General features: G+C 38.3%; 1 protein-coding gene across 13 annotated transcripts in view; it reads right to left on the reverse strand.

The window, feature by feature from the left end:
• Positions 1–871: 871 nt before the first annotated feature.
• Positions 872–16,904, reverse strand: part of csnk1g2b (casein kinase 1, gamma 2b) — a 43,955-nt gene continuing 27,922 nt past the window's right edge. For 8 of the 13 annotated variants that reach the window (XM_044130538.1, XM_044130539.1, XM_044130541.1 and 5 more), the window contains exons 4-12: positions 16,740–16,888; positions 13,956–14,190; positions 13,794–13,879; positions 11,450–11,534; positions 11,218–11,366; positions 11,037–11,120; positions 7,849–7,950; positions 5,108–5,214; positions 872–4,031 (exon numbers count right to left, since the gene is read on the reverse strand). In XM_044130538.1, the coding sequence (XP_043986473.1) occupies positions 3,977–4,031; positions 5,108–5,214; positions 7,849–7,950; positions 11,037–11,120; positions 11,218–11,366; positions 11,450–11,534; positions 13,794–13,879; positions 13,956–14,190; positions 16,740–16,888 (1,052 nt within the window). In that variant the 3' untranslated portion in view covers positions 872–3,976. The remainder of the gene's footprint in view (positions 4,032–5,107; positions 5,215–7,848; positions 7,951–11,036; positions 11,121–11,217; positions 11,367–11,449; positions 11,535–13,793; positions 13,880–13,955; positions 14,191–16,739; positions 16,889–16,904) is intronic. The other 5 variants (XM_044130547.1, XM_044130548.1, XM_044130549.1 and 2 more) reach the window with 3 other exon arrangements.

Here is a 16,904-nt window from a genome sequence, read left to right on the forward strand (position 1 = left end):
TCCAAATCTGTTGCATCTTGTATCACGTTCTATATAACCGAGTACTACCTTTTCAACAAAGCTCCTTCCAAAGCTGCAGTCTCCAAGCTGCGCTTTCCATAACTCCTGTCGACTAGCAGCAGCAGCAATTAACAAATACCTGGTGGAATTGAGTCTTCTGAGCTCATAAGCTACTTCTCAGGGAGATGCTGGTAAAAATGTTGAATGCTTGATAAAGGAATGTTGTTGTGATGATGTGCTGAAGGCGTCAGAAAGAGTAGGAGGTACTTAAAGCTGCAGTATTACTTTTATATAAGAACTTTTATTTTTTACATAACTGTCACCATGTCATGACAGTAAGTTATGAGACCGATAATTTGTGGGATGATTTATCTCCTCCATCTCCTCCCTGAGAAATTATTGCCGTCTGAAGAAATACACCGCTCCAGACCAAAAACAACCAATCAGAGCCAGGAGGAGGGTCTTAGTGCTGTCAATCAACCTCATGTACTCATAGCTAAATGTGCTAATGGCGGAGAAACAACCTAATATTACAGAAAAATCTTTTATCTATCGTCATCAGTGGCTAGGCTAGGCTAGCTAGCCTAGGATTCACGACAGCGCTAAGTCCCTCCTTCTCTCTCTGATTGGTTGAGAAAGCAGAAGAGCTTTTTTTTTACATTTTATCTTTAACTGTCACAATATGGTGGCAGCTTCAAACATGCAAAAATATATTTTATAAAGGTTACATATTGCAGCTTTAACAGTACCTCGACTTTCATCTGCTACTTGCCAGATGAGACGACCGATCAGCCAGGTGGCGTAGATGTAGACGACGTAGATCTGCAGACTGAAGAGCAACCAGCAAGGAAAAAACTGCTCCATGACTGACTCCTGTGATAAAACTTCCTTTATTCACAATTAGAGATCTGTCGTTGTCATATTTACAAATACATGTTGCAAATAGTTACACCAAGAGACGTAGAGCAGAAGCACAGTTCAACACTGGTCTGAGCATCTCCAGAAACTTTCTCCCCCAATTAGAAATCACATAATAAACGCAGAGGATTATAACAAGCTGGAGCTCCCTACTGGTCACAAGAACCAATCTAGTTTTCAGTGGAATACTTTGATGAGCCAACAAGTGCTCCCTGCTGTTAACGGGTCCACATGTAACGGTGTAGAGTAATCCTATATGGCAAGCCATTAGCGACAAAAATCTGTGATGGTTTTTCTTTTTTCAACCCGTTTCCCAAACAAATTGCATAAAATCACGTTGGGTAGTCACCAGATCCCCACCAAAAATGCGTTTTGAACGGCCCCTGAGTGGCGGTGGGTGGAGGTCCAGCTTTTAAATATTAAAGGCTTGTTTAAGAATGACTGGGTAAAGGTTTTCCCCTTTCTTTCTGCTGCTCAGGTGGCCTTGAAAACCCACTTATAGGCATAAAATCTGGAAAAATTTTCATCAACACAAGGTGATTTTAACATAATTTCTTAATTAGACATGTCTAAAAAACATTTGGCCCTAATGGCTTGCCATAAACTGAACATTTGGATATGCGCTTGGGTTAATATACAGCAGCAAACGAACAACTCTGCAGTTTCCTTATACTGCAAGTCTAAATTAAGTCATGGCTATGATAGGCATCCAAGAACTTTGTGGGGTTACACAGCTGCTTTCTCACTTCTGTTCATCAATCCTCTAAAACCTGCTTAGAGGAACAAATGATCTGCTCTCTAAAAAATCAGCTGGATTCATATGTGAACGTAAAATTAATAAAAAAAAAAAAATTAAAAAAAAAGGTGCCAACATTGTGTGAAAACCAGACAAGGTTTGAAATAATCTTGATCAAAACGGTTTTTGTGAATCATGCAGGTATGAAACTGTTCTCAAAGTTCAGTTTAGTTGGTTTTTAAAATGAGTTTATATGCTATAACCTACTGGTCAACGTGTTCTGGAAGGGTAATTACGGACGGATAATAGGGAAAAAAATAAGTAAATCGGACTGATTATTAGAACAGAAAATAAATGTTTGGGGCAAAAATTTGGTTCTGACTATTATGTACCATTTTATTTTTATAATTTGGGACATTTATGCATCATGTGAATTTCTGGTGTAGTGCAAACTATCGGTTAGGAATTGGACAATTTTCTCTTGATCAGTTCAAATGCTGAAAAAAATCTGAATTGTTTCGAATGATGCATTATCAATCTATTACCACCGACAGTATGTAACCTTTTTCTGAGTTGAATCCCTAATAAATACATATCAAATTATGGTTAGAAATGTATGCTTTGATGCATATAACAGAAAGAACCTTGTAAATATTTAATTTTCTATTAAATTCAGTAATCCTCAGGAGAAAGAAAAAGCAACATAGGAAGCAGTCAAAGTTGAAATTGGCAGGTCAGACCTCACAGAACAGCAGAAATCAATGATTGGTGCATAACTAGTAATCAGTCCATGGTCTCAAACATAAACGGGCTCAGATGTTTCCTTTTTCATTAAAATTTACACATGAAAACAAAAATCTTAACTCAAATGCTTCTTACGACAAACAAAAGCTGGCTATGCGCTGGAGGTGACGGGATTCAAAGTTTGTCAGACATGTTGGTGGAAAACAAGAAGACGTGACATGAGGTACATGAAACCACAACATGAGTTTTACTGATCCGTTTGATCAGAAACGGGATTCTGAGACTTTTAACAAACCTCACCGAGCTTCTTGTCTCTTTCACACTTATCCAGATGAAATTTCACAACATCGGCCATGTTTGGCTGTTCTGCCGTCGTAAACCTCTGAAGCGGCCTGCAGGGATGCACCAGTTTCATTCATTTCACAGATTTGCTTACAAGAACTTCCGGATTAGCGGTCGCCAGTGTGCTCCCTCCCAAACACACGAGCACGGACATTAATCCACCGAGCATTTGGGTCAGATTAGATAAAATTTCACTGTGGGACACTCACTTGAGCTTTAAACATTTTACTTAAAAAAGGCACAACCTACAATTTTCTGGTAAATTATTTGGATGTAAAACAAACAAAACAAGAAATCAAAACATCTTTTTCTTTCTAAGTCATGAGCATAGAGATAATCATCCTAGATCAGTCTTGACTTTTAATTTAAAGCCTAAAGTTTTTTCGCTGTAATTGTTTTCTTTCCCAAAAGTGCAATAAAAATGAGAGCTTAGTATCTGCTTTCGCTCTTTCTTCCACAGTACCTGAGGCCAGTGACTGTGCTACAAAGACCACGATGAAGGACGAGAGGAAAGAACTGAACTTCAGAAAACTACGTCATGAAAAGAAGAGCTGAATGCAGGGTTTGAGTCTGAAAACTGAGGATTAACTTACAAAACAACAAAAGAAAAAAAGAAAAGTACATAAAATCAGACTCAGTATTAAAGATGAAATGTTTCCTTTGTCTCTCAGATTGAACATCAGCATAGTTCACCTTTCACCTTGATCCCAAAATACACACCGAAAAAAAAAAGGATAAAAAAAAGAAAGTTTAATTCCTACGGAGCAGATTTCTTTCACTTGAACCACCTGAATAGTTTCCCCTGATCGACAGCTGATCCAAACGTTCTGCATGGAATCTAGAATACAACAACTGCTTCAAACAGCATCTTTTTTTTTTCTTTTTTAAATTCACGCCACTGTATTCGAGTTTCATTGTTACAGCTTTTATACGATTCTCCTCGAGCTCCCAGTTGTAATGCAGGTACGCTTAGAATTAGTCTGTAAAAGAATCAAAAGTCTCTTGTGGAGTCAGTAGGACTGCGACATTCCTTCAACTCGGCGGGAGCTGTGGGGAGCGCCGAGAACGAGAGAGAGAGAGAAAAAGAGAGAGGGAGCGCGAAGGAAGTAGGTACATGGTGGTGGCTGGGAGGGGAGGATGAGCAGGGATGAAGGGGGCGGGGCCTTTTTGTGTAGTTGCTTCCATTTAAAACTTGACAGTGACCACAATGTTTCAAGTTGCCTCCATCCTCTTCCTTCACTTGTGCCTCTGGAGAGCTTTCCTCTTTCTCCTTTTGAAGAAACAACAGCACCTGCAGGAAAACAATTACATTTAGACAAACAGGATCTCTGCAGTTAGCATCCTGTATTAGCTAACGGACCATTTCACAGCTTTAAACAAGTATGGACTGCATTTGATCATCTCCAGTTCAAATTTTAACACACTAACATGTTGGCAACCGGGTTCTCTACAGACAAGTTGCTCACAGTTATTGACTACCGTGGTTCTAGCTGTAAAGTTGTCAACATAACACGCAAAATCATAAAGTGACGTATAAGAGAAAAAGGGACAAAGTGCTTTAATACTAAATGTAAACAAGAACTCAAAAACAATGTCTTGACTTTGACCAGCTTAACAAGTAGATGTGCTGCAGGAAAATAAAATGGCTAATAAACCACCGCTGATGTTCAGACGATCAATTACCAGTGATGGCAAAATAAAACATAAAACTGTAACGAACCGAGAGTTCTGTTCTCTGTGAAGGACATATTTACATGTTTTATGGTGTCAAATACTGTTACATTAGTGGAGTTGTTGTCAGACTGTTGCTATGACAACATAGACCAGTGTCAAGCAAAAATAATGTAGAGATTAACTCAAGCACGTGTCAAACTCAAGGCCCACAGGCCAAATCTGGCCCGCCGTAGCTTTATATGTGGCCCTCTAACCTCCAAATTACATCAATAAGTCCTTCCAGTTTTTCACGAATCTGCAAAATTCACACAAAATCAACAAAACTCAAAAAATATGTTGAGTTTACATGACTGCTGCCTCAGTCTTCTGATGTCAAGTTATATTTTATAATTGATACAGTGAGTAATAAAAAGTCATATTTAGCATCATACATTAGCGAAAATATTGTAAAAATTTCCAACAAATTGGCACCACAAAAATCTGTAATTTTAAGTGCAAAAAAATCCTAAAACACTCAAACTCCTGGAGGAGGAGCCGTCTATTGATATTTCAACAGTTTAATTGGTTTTATCAATTTTTTCTGGCCCAATAAGAAAATGAGTTTGACACAATTGACTAAGAGCTGCAACCTATGATCGAATGGCAAAAGGATCAGAAGTATTGGCAATAATTTCATTTTATTTTTTTTCATACTTGGTTTCGTCAACCACGTCAACCTCAGTGGGAGCAGTGATGGGAGCGTTGGAGTGTCCGGCCGTCGGGTCGTCCGTGTTCAACTCGCCGTTCGTTGAGCTCATCACCTGCAGCATTTCAAAAAAATAAAAATTGATATCAGACTTCTCAAACACAGACGACTGGAAGATCATCATTAAATCACATTAGGCAGCTGGAGTCATGGACACGGTCAGATAAGGACCGTCTAAACTGGACTGAAGCGCTAAAGCAACATTACAAACTAAAAATGAAAGCTGGTTCATATTCTTCCTGTTCATCCTCTCCAAAGAGAAACTCTACAGTAAAAAGTAGCTAATTCCTCTTTCCTTTGTGTTCAACAGATTAGTGCTTTCCACGAATGAAGGCTTCATTTAAAACCAATCAGAATGGTGCAGGTGTCAGAGCCGTCACCTGATCTGCTTTAGAAACGGAGCTGGAATGAAAGAGAGGAAGAACAAGATCTACCTGTTTGGCTCTGCATGTGAAGACAAACACTGATAAAACCTGCAGCTCTACTAAGCAACACTAGGTGGCGTATTTGTCCCACTTCAACAGTGGAGACTTGGGACTTCTGGGAAAAACACAATGGGATGTAAATTATGGATTAATGTCCATGTTTGGACAGCAAAGGTACTTCAATGTTTCAGACAGTTGTTCTTTTTTTGTCACTTATAAGAAAAATTTACACAAAATGAAATTAATCATCTGCTTAATGAGTTTCAGTTTTGAGATGCTTTTTTAGTGATGAAGTTAATTTCATCAGGTGCATCTCCATAAATTCGAATATCATAAATTTATCTTAGTAACTGAATTCAAAAAGTGAAACTCATTACACAGAGTTTTAACATTTTCGTGCATTTATTCCAGTGTATGTAATAATTTTGATGAGAGCTGATGAAAATTCAGTAAAAACTTAACTACTGCAGAGTACAGTTATTGTTTTTAACTAAATAATATATTTTTATTCAGAAATGCCACCCTACTGTACATTACATACGCTCAATACGTCTAAGAGAAGGTAATTAAACTTTATTAGCGCCAGCAGGTACATTCCTCTTGAAGAGAAACACTAAAATATGTTTACATGTAATTATGAATGCATATTTCTTGTGGGATCAAAGTATTTCTGAATGCATAGCTCTGTCTTTGGTCACATGTAATTAGTAGTGAATTACAGAATCTGGACCCTCTGCGTTATCTCTATTGCTTGTGTGATGTCATCCACCACACTTTTTCCTTCCACTAAGCTTTCCATTAAAATGCAACACCTCCAAATGGCTAACAATTACTTTTTAGCAGGTGTCGACAGAGGTTGGCGTTTTGGACCTAAAGTTTTGTCGTAACATTTTGTGGTTCTGTTATGATAACAGTAAATGTGATAAGAGCTGTTTATTCCTCATTTTTAAGACGTGACTGCATGACAATCCTAAGTCCAGACTGAAAACATATCTATTCTCCCAATTTCTTTAGCAAAGAAAATTGCTGCAGTATTGTTTTGGTTTTTATTTATATTAGTTTTTGGTATTTTCTTCCAATTTGATTATTGTCTTATTATTTTCACTAAATTTTGTTTTATTTTCTGTTTTATTGTTTATCTGTGATGTTGTGAAGCACTCTGGTCAGCTGAGGTTGTTTTAACTGTGCTAAATAAATAAACTTTGACTTGACTTCTTTTGTAATATGCTTCTTTAGGACACTATTCACATAAAGACGTGTTTGTATCACTACACTGCGCACACATTCAAATTTTGTGATATTTTCATTGAAAAAATAATGGAGAAAACAACAATATGAAAGGTTTTTGCTCCAGTCTGATCTAAAAGTGTATTATTTCATTTGGTTTTTTTAAAGCGATTCTTAAAAACATGCAACCTGATTCTATTAATCAGTGTCATTGCTTTTATATTGTTTTGTATCTAGTTTTAAACTTGTGCATATGTCTTCTTTGTGTTGTAGATTTCTGCTTTGGGAATAAAATCCAGATCTCAAAGGTGAAATGAAGGAAAGACTAAACATCATTACGTGGAATTTATTGTGAAGATAAATCCAAATTCTTATCACGATAAATAATAAACGATACGATAATTGATTATTTTCTGGGAGGATATATTCCTGCTACTGATACAAGTTACTTTATTAGTTTTAGGTCAATAAAGTCAAGAACAAACTGTTGCTTTTGCTAACCTGGACACAGCTAATCCATCAAAAATCTGATCATTTATCTATTTATTTTTCCTTAATATCCCAGTTATTCTGTGTTCCTAATATATTTTTAGATTTATTGAGATATACTTATTTATTATTATTTTTATTCTACCGTTGTACTTGTCTTTGAGAGTTGCTATATTTAAAATTTCGTAGTGCTTTCTTCATCCACAATGACAATACAATAATTCTGACTCTTCAGGTGACATTCTGGTTTAACGAGATGCCCCTGCACATCATGAGGTTAGGACATCACCGGATGTCCTATTTGCATGGCTTTTTGCTGCAAGCTGCCTAGAAGCAGGGGAGCTTTGATTCAGCAACATGCAGAGCACAGCGATGTCCAAAGAGTCCGATTGAAAAACACAAGCAACAAAGAGCGCATCTACCGGCAGGCAGGCAGGCAGACAGGCAGGCAGGCAGGCGATGTGGGTTCAGTGGGAAGCGGGGGGGAAAGTCTGTCACAAAATTACATGCATTTCATGCATTAGCCATCAGAGCAGCAGCAGCGGTACCTGAACAGAGCCCCCCAGCCGCTCAGCTGTGAGGTGCGACCCCAGAGTCTCCTTATTGGTCACGGGGGTGGGCTGAGACTCACTTCCTTTGGGCTCAGGTGACTTGATACAAAGCAGAAAGGGTTGAGACAGGAAGTGGTGAGAATAAAGGGAGGGGTCAGAGGTGAGGAGGAGGCCATGTGAGGGATCAGGTGTGGGGGGAGTAACACGGAGGAAAGGGGAGTAAATGGGGGAAAAAAAAAACAACAAAAAAAGAAAAGTAAAATTAAAGACGACATTTCCCAAGCAGAAGCAGGCTTGTTAAGACAAACTATGTTAATAGAGGAGTAAAGGGAAGCAAAAATTTATTTGAAGCATACAAATAAACTCATGCAGAGGTAAAAAGAACAGCCTCAAACTTGATTTTCCATTAAAACAAAAAGACAGCAATCAATATTCTCAGGTGATTTCATCCCAGCTGAAAACTTATTTTAATTTTAATCAGAACTATTTACTACAGAGGCGTAACATCTTGAGTCATGGCCAACGTGCACAGTGCAGTAGGAGGCAATTTGCCAGCGTTAAAAGATGGCACGTTGTTTCCAAGCCAACCACAATAAACCAACTGCAATAAAAAAAATTAAAAAAAGGGAGGGAGAAGCTAGAGTCCACTGTAATAAGTCAGTCATAAAATGAAATGAGCTCCTCAACAGCGCCGCGGTAAACGATGACTCAACAAGCACAGCAACCTTATCTGCACCATTATTTATGACAATCAGCCATCATTTATGGATGTTTTGCATATAATAAATCTCACAAATGATTCCTCGCCTACGCATTAAAAATAAGAGGCTCAGATTGCATGTTAACTTAAAAACACTGTCACACACTAAGCATGTTATTAGTCATCACTGGTATGAACAATGCAGTTTGCATTTTCAACTCATGCATGCAATAATGACTGCTGCTTAGAGAGGAAGGAGGCCTGAAAAAAGTATTCACAACCTGAACTTTTCCACATTTTATTCCATTACAACCACAAACTTTATCTGATGGACCAGCAGAAAGGAAGTGAAGAAAACAATGCTTGGTCTGTAAGGAAGGGGTGTCCAAAGTGCGCTACGTGGGCTATAAAGAATAGAACTAAATATACTTTATTGATTCCCAAAGGGAAATTGCTTATTTGTTGAAAGCTACTCCATCTTAGGTGAAAAATACAAAGTTTGTAAAATATATATACACCTCAGAGTGAATAGTTCAAAATGTCTAGATATAAACAAATAAACAAACAAACAAATAAATAAATAACAAGCACTATATTAATCAATAAATAACCTATAAATGAGCACAGAAAAAAATTTAATCAATTAGCACAGACTTGGACATTGTAAAGCCTGATGTTAACAGGCAGGAATGACTTTCTGTGGCGCTCTGTGGTGCAATTTGGCAAAATGAGTGTCTGGCTGAAGGTGCTCCTGTGTCCGGCCAGCACGTCTTGGAGTGGATGAGACTCGCTGTCCAAGATGGCGTGCACCTTGGACAGGACCCTTCTTTCTGACACCACTGTCAGAGAGTCCAGCTCCACTCCAACAACATTACTGGCCTTCCGGATCAGTTTGTCCAGTCTGTTGGTGTCCTCCACCAGCATAAAGGATGGCACTGGCAACCACAGAGTCATAAAACATCCTGAGCAAAGTCCAGGAGATATTTAATGACCTCAGCCACCTCAGAAAGTAGAGACGACTTTGGCCCCTAACCCTTACTACTATTTGTGGCCTTTTTGTGGTTATGTTTTTAAAAATGGAAGCACCCTTTTATTAATCATGACTTTTTTGTTTTACTTCAGGTTAATAATAATTAGGACAATGATGACGATTTTGGTGGTAAACTGAGTTAAACAAAGCAATTGGTGGTGCTTTAAATAAAGAGGAAAAATTCAAACATATTAGGAATAAACAGATTGGAATCATAGTTTTTTGTGTCTCTTTTAAAAAAGACAAAGTTGCTAGATTTTATGTTTCATATCTGCAATAACCTACAGCTCCATTTTGTATGGAAATCTGACTTAATTCATTTCATTAGAACAGATAAAAAGAAAACATTCTTGAAAAATAAAAAAGAAACTAAATCTAAATTTCACTTTCAAACTGAGTATTGGCCCACATTGCAAAAAGTTTGGACACCCATAGAGTAAGTACGGCTGTCTAGCTAAGTTGGCAGGCCAGACAGAGAGAATCACTAAGAGAAGAAACCAACAGGCTCATGGTGACTCTGGAGGAGCTACAGAGATCCACAGCTCAGCTAGACGATAATCTGTCCAGGACTCTACAAACTTGGCCTCTATGGAAAAATTGCCAAGAAAAAAAAGCCACTGATGAAAAAAGTGACTTGAACATCTTGGGAGATTCGCCAAGGCCAAATATTAAATTTTTTTACCTTTTAGCTTGGAGGCTGAAAAAGACTTTAATCTGGGGTGAAGCTTCACCGTTCTAGCAGAATATAATCCCTAAAGATGCAGCTGGAGTTACGAAAGGAATGGTTTAATCCAGGGTGTCACATCCAGGCCTGGAGGGCCGAGAAGTCCTGAAACCCGAATCCAAAGGCTAAATGAGCTCACCTGCATGCAGTCAGGTTCTCCACAGTCCTGCAGATGAACTAATTATCTGATTCTAGGGCTCAAACAATTAAAAAGGTTAATTGTGATTAATCGATTAATGAAATAATCATCGACTAATTTAATAATCGATTGTTAATCGATTGACTTAAAAAATAAGTCTTTTGCTAAAATAACCTCAGATCAATAATTAAACCAATATTGTAGAAAGAATATAAACATTTTGCATTTAAGATGAAAAGAAACAAAAAACTTCTTGATCTGTAAATTTGTTTTATCCACATAACGCTGAGGTTGTGACCTGACAAATCATGGAAAGGTTCAGGAGGTATAAATACTTCTGCAAGGCGCCGCATGGGAAGCCAAAAATGATGCTTTCATTCCCTCATGACTGGGCATATCTACATTTTTTCCACTTCAGCATTTAGTTATCTTATTTCTTTCTGTCTGATACGAACTCTGAAAACAAATCAAACCCAGCCTTGTTCTCCAGGAAGCTGCTTGTTTAATCGCACTACAGAAGTGATCCAGCGTGGAATGAGGACCATTCAAGCAGGTGGTGGCAGGATGAGGAGCTGGAAGCTGAGGGTCTCACCTGGTTTTTGGTCTGCTGTTGTGCTTTGTCTCTGCTGCTGGGCGGCAGCGGTGTGTCACTGGGGATAGGGCCGATCGGTGTGGGCTGCCGGGAACAGAACACATACATCAGGAATCAAATCCAGGCTGTTTCTTCTGCTCTGATGGCAGAGGGACAGAAAGCGGGGAGATGAGGCACTCACAAGAGATTTGCCGACCCAGTCGTACTCGTAGTCGAAGACGTAGCCGTTCCTGTCGAACAGATCGGTAAAGAGCTTCCGTAGGTAATCATAATCTGGCTTCTCAAAGAAGTCCAGCCTCCTCACGTAGCGCAGGTAGGTGGCCATCTCTTCTGTTACAAAACACAAAGCAGCAGCCAATCAGAACGCAGCAAAACAGGAAGTGGTGAGTGAGATGCAGGGCGCTGCGACTGACCAGGGAAGCTCTCACAAAGCACTTCGATCGGGGTTGCTCGTTTGGTGTCTCCGATCTTCTGGTATCGCTCCTTCAAAGTGTCAGCCTTGAGTGAAGAGAAGTTTTAATTTCATTATTTAAACCATAAAAACTTAAACATAAGAAGCTGTGTGGTTTAAAAATAAACAGATACGATGATCAAATTTGTTTAATCCTGGCCTCTCGGCTTCATGGCTGATGAAAATTCCTCTGGTTTTCCCAGCGATATTTATAGCAGTTAAGCCTCGTATGCATAAATCTGACACGGCACTTTAGATTTAGAAACGATTTCTTAATACGTCACTGAAACAGTTCCACTTCCAGCAGTGGTGATTTCAAAATACACAAAGCTATAATTAAATACTTCTCCAACACTCAATTTATTATTTAATACTTTATACTAGAGGGAACATTTTATATTCAACTCTAACATCCAAAACCTGTAAACTGTGAAGAGAAGGAAGGGATGGAGAGGATGAAAAAAATGGGCTGAATTATGACAGATGGATGGATTAACAGGTGGATGCAAGGAAGAGCCAAAGGAGGATGGATGGAAAAAGGATGAATAAAAGAATAAATGGACAAATAAAGCATAAAGCCAACATGTGAGTGGATGGATGGGATAAATAGTCAGAGGCTTTATCAGACTGATAGACGAATGGAAGTTTAAACACAAGGAAGAATGGATGGATGGATGGATGAATGAATGAATGAATGAATGAATGAATGAATGAATGGATGGATGGATGGATGTGATGAACAAGCAGATTGATAGATGGCTAAACAGTCGGACAGATGGACAAGCATATGAATGGATGGATGGATGGATGGATGGATGGATGGATGGATGAATGGATGGATGAAAAAGCAGACTGATGGTTGGATGGACGGGCAGAAAATTAAATGTAAGGATAAACAGATGTTCGAACAAACGGTTGGATAGATGGATGGATGGAATATTAAATGTAAGGATAAACACAGGATGGATGAACAGACGGACGGATGGATGGATGGATAGATGGATGGATGAGCAGACAGCTGGTGGAAGGATGTATTTAAGTATAAATCTGTATCGTTCCCGTTGCTCTGCCCTGTAAACCTCAGACATTCCCAGCTGTAGGAACTCTCAGTGTCAGGAATCGAGTCGCTTCATTTCCATTACGTCTGAATCTTCAAACAGCAGAGGATTGTTCTGGCCTGAGCCAAGCGACGTCCCCCACACTACATCCCTCACATTCATCCACCAAGAACTCCCACCCACACAGCAACTGTTCACATGTCTTTTCTTCTCCGCCATTCTTTGATACCGATGCCTTCAGAAAGCAAAGCATGTCTGCCGCCTGCTAGAACCTGCTGCTGAGGCGCTTCTGTTCCTGGCCCTTCCCGGCGCCTGAGGCTCTTTTAGCGATTAAAGCATACATCAAGCGGGGAAGTTTGTGTGTGATTATGCAACAAAAAATTAGATGAGTCATGAATCTGTGGGGGGGTAAAGAATCAACCTGTGGAGATTGCAATGGTTCAGACCAGCTCTGCCAACAATATTCAATTCAAACATTTAGAGGAAATGTTTTATCATTTAAGTCTGCAGCGAGGAGATTGTTGGGTCTATCTTTAGAGAGCATCAGTATTTGTTTTTTTTAACTGTTCCTGTGATGTTTCAGCAGCTTTTTATCTGAGCTCCGAGGAATTTACTAAGAATAAGGTAGTGATTTTCTGCTCATATGAAAAAAAGGGAAATTAATCAGAGAAATATTGAATTTATAAATTTAATATGTAGGTAGTTTTGAGTTCGTTTGTTAATTAAAAACCAAACCTTTTCATCTGTTTTACAGAGTAAATATTTACCTGCATTTATTGGGATCTAAATAATTGCTGAAAATCTGAAAGGTTTTTCTCAATATATATATATATATATATATATATATATATATATATATATATATATATATATATATATGGTTTTAAAGAAAATCCTCATTGCAATTTAAATATAACGATGTAGAAATTGCTCTTGTTTTTTAATTCAAGACTATCTTTTAACAACATAGTAAAAGATAAAAGAATTTTCCTCAATCTATTTTAAAATTAACATAAAAGTCAATATTCAATATCACTTTGATTTTCTTTTTTTTTTAATTACAAAACATCACATAATTGAAAAATGTACAATGTAGAAAATGTTCTGATTGTGAATTAAAACTAGCAGTGGTGCCTGGATGAGAACTCAAACTAAATCAGGATTTCCAATCGATGTTTATTGTAAACATTTGACCTTCTGATGCCAATTTTGGTTGCATAATTTAAGCAAAATTTCACGATTCTTTACCTTCAGGCCCTGCCAAGGAAGGCTACCTCGGAGGAAGTACATAAACATGTGGCCCAGAGCCTCTAAATCATCTCTTCTGCTTTGCTCTAGAACAAAAACAAAACAAACCACATTAAATATTTTATTTTTTTATTAAGCTGTAGTTTATTTAAGGAGGCTTACCTTTTCCCAGGTGTGTGTTGATGCTCATGTAGCGCGCTGTCCCTGTCAGACTCTTGTGCTCCCGGTAGGGGATGTGTTTTTTGGTCTCGGGGTCTATATACTCTTTGGCCAGACCAAAGTCGATGATGTGGATGGTGTGCTGCCTCTTGCTTCCGGGCCTCCCGACGAGGAAGTTCTCGGGCTTCACATCTCTGTAGATCAGACTCTTGGTGTGCACGTACTCCATCCGCGTTATCTAGTCAAGGAAATCGGCACGGAAAATCAGCCTCTGGATTTCAGCCAGTTTCGAAACAAGCAGCCTTCAGGAGTTTTAACTCGTTTGGTTTTTGTTCATTGTGTTGTCACAACCAACTCACAGCAACAAAGGCAGGTGTAACACGATAAAGCAAAAATATAAAACCAGATTTTTAAATGTTAAGCAAATTAATATACAAATATTGTATTCACAACATTTCAATGAGCACTATAAATTTTACAGAGTAAACCAAAAATGTAAGTAAAACAGGGTAATTCCTGAGACTTGTAAGGACAAACTTTAACAGCATTTTAGGTTTCACCTCAAACAAACTGCGAATCATCAGAATCTCCTCTATTGGATTAGACTCAAAGTCCAATTTTATAAGTGAAATCCACTTATCCATTTAATTTATATTGTCCTCAGCACTTGGCACTTGTCCTGGCAGGTTATAGCTGAATAAATATACTAAATATTTCATCATATTGTCTGTTGCACTTTAACATCCATTAAGGTAACTGCAGTCTGGTAAATGATGAATGAGTGGTGTTTACGCACTGGAACAACAAGTCCACAGCTATTTGTGTACATTCAAGAAGATAAAAGGTGTGCTGTTGCACATGATTATTTCAGGATCTCCTGAACATAACAAAAGATTTTAAAGATTTAATAGGATTGAAAATGTAAGCCCTCACTCAGTTTTAAAAAGTAAAGCTTAGAGGTTCAACTACAATTTAAAGTTTTATTTCCAATTAATTTTGATAAATATGGCATGCAGCACATGAAAACTCACACATTAGTTTCTTAGAAAATCTAAATGTTGCGTAAAATCATTAAAATAAGTGTTTATAATATAGAAAAACGTCGAAATACTGATAAATATGTTCATGCAGGGTGAAGTATCTGCAAGGAATATGTGGTCATGGCTCCATTTGCATGACTTACTGCATCAATGCAATGTAGCATGAAGACGATCAGCCTGTGGCTCTGCTAAAGTGTTAAGACCAGGTTGCTTTAATAGCTCGTCTGCATTATTGGGTCATGTGTGTGTGCGCGTGTGCGTGAGTGTGTGTGTGTTAGTACTGCTGTTTTGACACTGAAGAGACAGATTTGTAGTTTCCTACTTTTTTTTTACAATCTAAAACCTTTTTATGCTGCATGTAAGACAAATATGTTACAGACATCAAAAACCTGAATTTATGGCACTTAAATAATTATGGAACGTTTATTGCAGTCCAGTAGGATTTTCACAATATGCTTATTGCGTACAGTGATTCTGCAATAACCGTGCAACATTGTGCAGCTGTAAACCTGCAACCACGATGAAACGTAACGGAGTAAAACAGGTCTGAGCAATTCATGTGACGGTGATGTGGTAGAAAGCACAGAGAGATAAAGAAACAGGCTGGGCTTTTTTCATAGGGAGATTTTCAGAAAATTCCCTGCGATATATTATGCATACTGCACAGGACAATAGTGAGTTGTAAGCCATGCCCCGTTGCTTCAGTAATCCCTGCTGCTTCGATATTGCTTTCTGCCACACTTTTCCCTTCCACTCAACTTTCCATTAATGTGCTGGAATACAACTCTCTGAACTTTCATCTTCTTTAACAATAACCTTTTCTGCTTTACCCTTCTTGTGAAAATGATCAAATTTCAGGTCAGCAACCTGCTTGATGTTTGTGTAAACCATGATATTTCTGTATTTTTATTTCATTGTGTAATTCTGATGTTCTGAGACAATGTCCTTACATTAAAACTGAACTTCAACCATTATCCTAATAAATAAGTAAAACATTTTAAATATATTAATCATGTTGAATGAATTTATGGTAAGCTGTTATCGATTAAGTTTTTCATTATTTTATGTTTTAATCACAAATGATTTTTATTTTTTATACAAGAGAAGCAGTGTTAAAAGATTGTTAATCTGAAATCACAACATCAACTTACAGTCACGTTTAGTCCACTTAAATCAAACTATTTTGTTTGTCTAGAAAAACGTCCACTTTGTTTGGGGAGGTGTGAACGAGTAATCGGACTCTGGGGAAAAAAACAAAGCGAACTCTGGTCCACCTAAAAACCTCGATCTGAGTTCGGTTTAAATGAACTCTGGCGCATTTTGAATGCATGTGGGATGCCAAGAAAACCAGAGATTGCTCAAAAAGCAGGAAGTGGACTACATCGCAAGGCATTCTGGGTCAACAGGCAAGTCTAGCGCTAGCGGGAGAAATGGCTCATGGTCTTTTTCCAAAAACAAAAAAGAAATCCTACAACCCCTAAAATATGACACCATTCCATTTCTTTACATTTTGTTAAGAAGAAAGTTTTGCTCAACGTTTTCTTCAGAGATTTTGATGTTGTTTCTTCAGTGGTTCTTGGTGAAGCGCGCCCACAGGCAAGTGGGGGAACAGGTTTTTCAATTGGTTTGGTTTGTTTGACGTATTGCAGTGTGAAAGCGAACCGCACCAGCTGAAAATGTAACAAATGTTGTGATTTCAGTCCCCGATCAAACCCAGTCTACAGGACTGTTCTCGCTCAGGTCTTACCAGCTGTATGGCTATCATGAGGACAGTCTTGAGGGAAAAGGTGCGGTCGCACAGGTCAAACAAATCCTCTAAACTGGGCCCGAGCAGCTCCAGAACCATGGCATTGTATTTCCCGCATGGGCCAAAGTAGTACACCTGAGGAATTCCCTCTGTGGAGACACAAAC

Source organism: Gambusia affinis, linkage group LG10 (genome assembly GCF_019740435.1).
Source record: "Gambusia affinis linkage group LG10, SWU_Gaff_1.0, whole genome shotgun sequence".
Lineage (NCBI taxonomy): Eukaryota > Metazoa > Chordata > Actinopteri > Cyprinodontiformes > Poeciliidae > Gambusia > Gambusia affinis.